Source organism: Haemorhous mexicanus, chromosome 23 (assembly GCF_027477595.1).
Source record: "Haemorhous mexicanus isolate bHaeMex1 chromosome 23, bHaeMex1.pri, whole genome shotgun sequence".
Taxonomy (NCBI): domain Eukaryota; kingdom Metazoa; phylum Chordata; class Aves; order Passeriformes; family Fringillidae; genus Haemorhous; species Haemorhous mexicanus.
This window is the reverse complement of record NC_082363.1, coordinates 2,733,332-2,741,727: the sequence shown is the minus strand read 5'-3', so window position 1 is coordinate 2,741,727 and position 8,396 is coordinate 2,733,332. Positions and strand designations below refer to the sequence as shown.

Genomic DNA, 8,396 nt, shown 5'->3' with positions numbered 1-8,396 from the left:
TATTGCCCATGCCAGACTCACAGCTCCCATGGCAGGCTCACAGCACCCATCCCACACTCACAGCACCCATGGCAGGCTCACAGCACCCACTCCACACTCACAGCACCCCTGGCAGACTCACAGCACCCACCCCACACTCACAGCACCCATGGCAGGCTCACAGCACCCACCCCACACTCACAGCACCCATCCCACACTCACAGCACCCATGGCAGGCTCACAGCACCCACCCCACACTCACAGCACCCACCCCACACTCACAACACCCATGCCAGGCTCACAGCACCCATCCCTCTCTCACAGGACCTCTGCCAGGTGTGCACCACCTGTATTTGTGCCGTGCTTGTAGCACCCATGACAGCCTCACAGCATCCACACCAGTCCCATGACACCCACACCAGTCCCATGACACCCACACCATTCCCACAGCCCCACAGCAGCCCCCTGGCACTGCCACACCTGTCCCTGCACCACTGCCACCACAGGGTGATTGCACCTAAAAGGTGTCACCACCCTGTGCCATCCCACCAACAATTCACACCGGTGGCATGGGGGGTACGGCTGGTGCCCACCCCCACCCCCTGGGCTCATCTGGGTCCCCTTTTCCGTCACCCTGGGCCTGTGCCAGGTGGCCCCAATTTGTGCAAGGGTGTCACGAGCTGGGGGAGCTGGGCTCCCCCTCCCCTGGAGCAAAGGGCCGGCGATAGCGAGGGGCTGCCGGGGCGGGCGACGCCGGGGCCACCACCGGGAGAGCAAAGGTCCCCGAGGACACGGTGACAAGGAGCCCATAAAACTTATACAGCCCTGGTGCTGGAATTTTCCACCCAGATCCCAGCAGGAATCGGGGGGTTCTGCAGAGCCCACGGTTGTGGGGTGCCAGGGTGGGGGGAGGGCCCCGGGGTGCCCCGTTGGGGGGTCCCAGGGTGCTGGTGACAGCGGGGGCACCGCTGAAAGGGCTCTTTGTTCGCTGGTCACGCGCTGGTGCCGGCGGTTGCGAGGCGACGGCCAGGCCAGGAGGGCCACGGTCATGGGCGTCCGGCCCTGGGGCGCCCCGAGGGGGCTGTCCCACAGCCTCGGGGGGGCCCAGCCCTGTGGGGGGACAGGATGTCACTGGGTGCCTGTCACTGTGGCACTGGGGCTGTCCCGGTGTCCTCAGGGCACCCAGAGCCACAGCACTGGTGTGTCTTGGGGTGCCTTTGGCAGCAGGTGCCCATGGCACAGGGCACAGAGCACTTCGGGGTGCTCAGTGTTTGTCACCTGAGTGTCTGAGGCTACCCATCCCTGTGGCACTCGGGTACCCATCCCTGTGGGATCTGGGTGTATGAGGGTGCCATCTCCACGGCATCTGGGCACCTGTGGGGTGTCTGGGCACCTCCCAGTGTCTATCCCTGTTGTGTCGGAGTATCTCTGGGTGCCAATCCCTGTGGCACTGGGGTGTCTCTGGGTATCCACCCCCATGACATTGGGCACATCGGGGTGCTCCCAGTACTGTCTGCTGCTAATGGTGCAGCCCCTGCTGCCCCCAGACCCCTCCCCAGCACAAGGACCACAAGGACACACTGGTGCCAGCAGTTGGTGGTTTATTTGACTGATGCCAGGCCAGGGGGATTGATGACAAGGACGCTGCCATGCTCAGTTGTCTCTCATGGTCTGGAAGGGAGAAGCTTCTAAGACAGGAGGACAGTAGCCCAACATCCTGACACACTAATAACCCAAAACCCCGGCACCCCATCACCTCAGCACTATGGCATCCCAACACCCCAGGAACCTGGCACACCAGTGCCCAGCACCTCAGCACCTCAGCACCATGCCTCCCCAGAACCCTGGTACCCCATTGCCCTGACACCCCAATTCCTTGGTACCCAGAATCCAGAGCCCTGGTACCCCATCACCCCAGAGCTCTGGCAAACCTTTGTCCTGGCAGCCCAGCAGCCTGGCACCCCAGAGACCTGGTGCCATGGTACCCTGGCATCCCAGCAGTTCAGAGCCCTTTTTCCTCAGCTCCATGATACCCAAGCACCCCAGTGCTGTGGCACATCTGTGCCCTGGACTCCCACTGCCCCGGCACCCAGCAGCCTGGTACCCTGGCACCCCAGCAACCGAGCACTCCAGAGCACTCTTACCCTGGCACTGTGGCACGGACACCTGGCACCCCAGCATCATGGCACCCTGACAGTCCCATCCTCTGGTACCCCAGCATCAGAGCACCCCAACAATCTACTAGACAAATACCCTGCCACTATGGCAGCCCAGCAGCCTGGCCCCTTTTCCCCCTGGTGCCCTAGTACCCTGGTACCCCATAGCCCTGGCACCCAGCACCCTGGTCCTGGCATCCCAATTCCCCAGCACCATGGTACCCAAGTTCCCTGGCATCCTGACACCATGATATCCCAATTCTCTGGCACCCTTGCACCCTGACAGCCCAGGATCCCATTCCTGGCCCCCTGGCAGCCTGTGCCCACCTCTGCAATCCAGTCCTCGAAGGCAGACACGCGGGTGAACACCGTGGGTTTCTTGGCAGCATTGCAGCCCAGGGCTGACACAAAGCTGGCGATGCCATGGACCTCCCAGGTGCCATCCTCAGCCGGGCAGTTCAGAGGTCCCCCGGAGTCGCCCTGAGGTGTGGGGTGAGGCAGGCTCAGCACCACAAGGGGCCCGGGCTGTGCCCCCTCCCCCCGGAGTGGTACCCACGTTGCATCCGGACTTCTCGGCGCCGCCGGCACAGATCATGGTTTTGCGGATGGACAGGGCCCCCCACCAGTCAGGCTGGGTGCAGTGCTCATAGTCCACCACATGCAGCTCTGCCTGCTGCAGCCGGTCCGCCAGGGACCCCCCAGCTGTGGGATCAGAGCACCCGAGGTGTGCCCATGGTCCATCATCCCTCCATCCATCCATCCATCCATCCATCCATCCATCCATCCATCCATCCATCATCCATTCATCCATCCCTCATCCATCCCCCACCCATCCATCCCCCATCCATCCATCCATCCCCCATCCATCCATCCATCCATCCATCCATCCATCCATCCCCCATCCATCCATCCATCCATCCATCCATCCATCCATCCATCCATCCATTCCTCCATCCATCCATCCATCCCTCCATCCATCCATCCCTCCCTCCATCCATCCATCCATCCATCCATCCATCCATCCATCCATCCATCCCCCATCCATCCATCCATCCATCCTTCCATCCATCCATCCATCCATTCCTCCATCCATCCATCCATCCATTCCTCCATCCATCCATCCATCCATCCATCCATCCATCCATCCCTCCATCCATCCATCCATCCATCCATCCATCCATCCATCCATCCCCCATCCATCCATCCATCCATCCATCCATCCATCCATCCATCCATCCATCATCCATCCATCCATCATCCATCCATCATCCCTCCATCCCCCATCCATCCATCATCCATCCATCCATCCATCCATCCATCCATCATCCATAGATTCCATCCATCCATCCATCCATCCATCCATCCATCCATCCATCCATCCATCCATCCATCCATCCATCCATCCATCCCTCTCTCCACCTCCCCATTCATCTCCCCATCTGTTCTCTATCCCTCCACCCAACCCTCCCTTACTTCCCCATCCTGCCATCCCTTCAACCCTCCCCAACCATCCCTCCCTCCATCTCCCCATCCCATCCACCCCCCCAATCTATCAATCCCTCTCTTCACTCCCTATGTCCAGCCAATTCTCATCCATCCCTCATGCCCTCCCTCCATCTCCCGAGCCATTCCCCATCCATCTCCCCATTTGTCCATCCCTCCCTCCATCTTCCCATCCATTTCCCCATCTCTCCCTCTGCCCACCCCACCCGCCCCCCCCCCCCCCCCAGCCCTCCCGGGTGTCTGTCCCTCTGTCCGGACGCACTGGAGAGCAGTCCCCAGCCGCTGAGCACGCAGGGGTACCCGTTGGGCAGCACGGAGCCGGCGGGCGGCAGCCGCCCCACCTGCACCTCCGCCGAGAGCACGGCCGGGCGCTGCAGCTTCATCAGGGCGATGTCATTGCTGCGCGGGGACACCGGTCAGAGGGGCGGCCGGGGGGGCGCGGCGTCCCCAGCCCCCCCAGGGGCCCCGCTCACCCGCAGGCCGCGCAGAAGCTGAGCCACTTGGGGTGCACGAAGATGTCGTCGGAGTTCACGGGGATGCGCTGCTCGGAGCCCTCCCCGGTGCTCATGTCGTATTCGCCCAGCACCACCTGGTACGTGCGGGATTTGCTGCCAGGAAAGGAGGGGTCAGGGCGTGCTGCCCTCCCTTGGCATCCCTCCTGCACCCGGGACCCTTTCACCCACCCAGACGCTCTGCCCTGCACCCTAAATCCCCTCCCTGCACCACTCCATGCACCAAACCTGCATCCAAACTCGCCTCTGCACCCTGAACCTCTTCCTGCACCAAGCCCTCCACCCTGCACCCAAACCCCCGCCCTGCACCTCCCCGTGCATCCACCCCACGCCCAAACTCCCCTCTCCGCCCTCTGAACCCCCTCCCTGCACCCAGTTTGAATTTCTCACCCCATTCATGCACTCCGTGCACGTGTCAACTCCTCCCTGCACCGGGAATGCCCTCCCTGCGCCCAGAACCCCGCCTTGCACTCAGGACTCCCTCCCTGCACTCACTGCACTCCTCCCGTACCCAGGACCCCCCTGTACCCCCATGAACTCTCTCCATGCACCCATCCCTGCACCCCACATCCCCTCCTGCACCCATCCCTGTGCCTTGCACTCCTCCTGCAGCCCTTCTGCACTCCCTTCACCCCAGACTCCCACTACACCCACCTCTCCAACCTGCACTCTTCCCTGCACCCCTCCTGCACTGACCCCTGCACCCCTCCTTGCGCCCCTCCCTGCACTCTGGTGCCCTTCTGCCCCTTCCTGCACCATCCCTGCGCCCCACACCCACTTCTGCACCCCAATACCCAACTTTCCACCCCGAGTCTCTTCCATGCAGCTCTGCACTCCTCCCTGCACCGCAGCCCCATCCGGTGCCCCCATCCCGCAGCCCCCATCCCGCAGCCCCATCCCGCAGCCCCATCCCCACAGCCCCATCCGGTGTCCCCATCCCGCAGCCCCATCCGGTGTCCCCATCCCGCAGCCCCGTGCCGGTGCCCCGGTCCCGGTGCCCTCACGAGATGCAGTGCGCGGCCGTCATCACCCAGTTGGCCGCGATCAAGGTGCCCCCGCAGGTGTGGCGGAAGGTGCCGTCCCGCTCGTACTGCAGCGAGATCTGCGGGGGGAGACACCGCTGTGTGCCACCGTCCCCCCACACACGGGTCCCCGTGTCCCCCTGTCCCCCTGTCCCCTCACCTGCCAGGGCCAGCTGTAGGGCTCCGCATCTTGGCCATTGACCACGCGCGGCTCCGGCAGCACCGCGGCGCGAACACCTGCGGGACACGGCACCGTCACCCACCGGGCACCCCCCCCCGAGCCCGGGGACACGGAGGGGGTCAGGGGACACCTCACCGCTGGCCACCAGCAGCAGGACAAGGCTCAGCATGGCAGCCATGGCTCAAGTGTGGCTGTCCCGGGCAGCCGCCGGCCTTAAATCCCGCCGGCCCCGGGAGTCCCCAAGGGCACCCCTGGGAATGGGCACTCGGTGCCCAGCTGGGTCTTGGGGGGGTTAAACATTAACCTTGGCCTTTGGGGGGACGTGGCACTGGCTCCCGGCCAGTGGGGACCCGACAGATCCCAAACCCCCTGTCCCTGCTGCTGCTACTGCCCCCATACCCCCTGTGTACCCCCAGAGTGCCCCATGTCCACCCCAGGCCCTCTGGTCCCTCAGTGCCCCTCACAGTCCCTCTAACTGCTCCCCCAGTGCCCCCCTTAGCCCCAGTGACCCACCCCCACAGTCCCCATTCCTCTCTTTGTGCCCCACAGTCACCTCCATGCCTCCCAAAACCCCCAGGACCCCCCTGTACCCTCACAGTCACCACAACCACCCCCTGCCCCCCTGGTCCTCATATTCCCTGTGCCCCTGGTGGCCCCCTCAGGCCCCTCCAGCCCTCCCCACCCCCTGGGCCCTACAACCACTCCTGTCCCCCCCTATTCCCTGTGCCTTTGGTGTGCCCATGTGGCTCCCATAGCCTCCATGGGCTTGGTGCCCCGTACATCCTCCCCTCCTAGACCCTCAGAGCCCCCACAACCATCCCAGGTGCCCTCCACAGTCCCCATATGGCCCCTACAGCCCCTATAGCCCCCATGGACTGTATGGCCCCAAAATCCCTCCTGCCAGACCCCACAGCACTTCCAACTATCCCTGTGCCCCCACAGCCCCCCGGTCACCTCTACTGCCCCCACAGCCCCTTCCAGCCAGTCTCGTGTCCCCATGTCACCCATACAACCCCTGTGGCCCCCATATGCACCCCCTCCCACAGCCCATAGTCCCTGTGCCTCCCCTATACCCTGTGCCCCTGGTAGCCCACCCTGACCCTCCTCACCCCCATATACACCCCCCTCCCAGAACCCACAGCCCTCACAATCACCCCCCAGACCCTTTAAACCCCTGTGCCCCCTGTGCCCCCCAATATCTGCCATGCTTCTTGTGCTCCCCATATACCCCCATACTGTCCTGTGCCCCAATGACTCCCACAGCCTTCCTGCAGCCCTATAGCCCCCCCAAATCACTTTATGTCCCTGGTGCCCCCCATAGACCCTACAAACCTCATTGTCCCCATAGCCCCTCGTCCCTGGTACCTCCCATAGCCCCTGTAGCCCCCCCTGTGCCCCCAAAGTCCCCTCTCCACACCCCTGGTACCCTTCACAGTTCCTATAATTCCCAGGTGTCCCCACAGCCCCCACCCTCCCCGGTGCTCCCAGAGCCCCCCATGTCCCCATTGCTCCCAAACTCCCTCCCGTGCCTGTGGTGTCCCACGCATCCCAGAACCCTCGTGGAAGTTCCCCCAGGAGTTCTCCCTGCCCCTCCAGCGTCCCCAGGTGCTCCCATGACCCTGCAGAAGTTCCCAGGGGTGACGCCTGAGTCCCTGTTAAAGCTCCCAAGGTGTCCCCATGTACTCCCTTGTCCTTGAAAAAGTTCCCAGGGGTGTCCCCAGGTGTCCCCACGCGCTCCCATGTCCTTGTAAAAGTTCCCAGGGGTGTCCCAAGGTGTCCCCACGCGCTCCAATGTCCTTGTAAAAGTTCCCAGGGGTGATCCCCATGTCGCCCTGCGTCCCCATAACAGTTCCTGCAGGTGCTCCACAGTGTCCCCACGCACCCCCGTGTCACCCTGCAGCTGCCCAGACGTGGCCCCCGTGTCCCCACACACGCCTGTGTCCCCGTCAATGTTCCCACAGGTGCTCCATGATGTCCTGCACCCCATGTCTCTGTGAAAGTCCCCGGGGGTGTCCCCAGGCACCCCATGTCCCCATGAAAGTTCCCAGAGGTGCACCGCCATTCTCCCCCCACACTTGTGTTCCCATAAAGCTCCCGGGAGTGTCCCACGGTGTCCCCACGCAGCCCCGTGTCTCTGTGCCAGTTCCCACAGCTGCCCCATGGTGTCCCCATGCGCCTCCACGTCCCAGAAGTTCCCAGGAGCGTCCCAAGGTGCCACCAGACACCCACATGTCCCAGTAGAGGTTTCCAGAGGTGACCACCCGTGTACCCCCAGGTCCCCACGCACCCTCATGCCCTCCTGGGAGTCCCCAGGGGTGTCCCCCCGTGTCCCCACATACCCGTGTCCCAGTTTAAGTTCTCAGAGTTGCCCCCTGTGTCCCTCCGTGTCCCTGCAAAAGTTTCCAGGGCTGTCCCCCACACCCCGCACCCCAGTGCACTTCCCCAGGGGTGTCCCAAGGTGTCCCGGCACCCCCGGCTGTCCCCACGTGTCCCCCTGGTGTCCCTGCAAGAGCTCCTAGGGGTGTCACCCCACGTCCCCACGCACCCCAACATAAATTCTCAGAGTTTCTCCCCGTGCCCCCCCATGCAAGCGTTCCCAGGTGTGTCTCCTGTGTCCCAGTGCGAGACCCCAGAGTTGTCCCACGGTGTCCCTGCGCCCCTCCGAGTGCCCCGTGCCTCCCGTGTCCCTGCAAATGTTCTCGGGCGTGTCTCCCCGTGTCCCCCCGTGTTCCCGTAGAAGTCCCCAGGGGTGTCCTAGGGGTGTCCCGGTGTCCCCGTGCCGGTTCCCGGGGGTGTCCCCAGTCCCTGTACAAGTTCTCGGGGGTGTCCCCGTGTCCCATTGCCAGTTTCCGGGGGTGTCCCCCTGTCCTGGTAGAGTTCTCGGGGATGTCCCCGTGTCCCTCTACAAGTTCCCAAGGGTGTCCCAGTGTCCCAGTGCCAGTTCCCGGGGATGTCCCCGTGTCCCGGTACAAGTTCCCAAGGGTGTCCCAGTGTCCCAGTGCCAGTTCCCGGGGGTGTCCCAGTGTCCCAGTGCCATTTCCCA

The 8,396-nt window shown here is 63.7% G+C and overlaps 1 protein-coding gene across 1 annotated transcript; it reads right to left on the bottom strand.

Moving 5' to 3' along the window:
- Window positions 1-1,563: 1,563 nt before the first annotated feature.
- On the bottom strand, window positions 1,564-5,581 carry CELA3B (chymotrypsin like elastase 3B). Its single transcript, XM_059866517.1, has 8 exons — window positions 5,489-5,581; window positions 5,333-5,409; window positions 5,155-5,252; window positions 4,112-4,246; window positions 3,901-4,037; window positions 2,692-2,837; window positions 2,463-2,615; window positions 1,564-1,650 (listed from the first exon to the last, which is right to left on the bottom strand). Exons 1-8 carry the CDS (start codon window positions 5,529-5,531, stop codon window positions 1,633-1,635), a joined length of 807 nt encoding a protein of 268 aa, XP_059722500.1. The 5' UTR covers window positions 5,532-5,581; the 3' UTR covers window positions 1,564-1,632.
- Window positions 5,582-8,396: the final 2,815 nt, after the last annotated feature.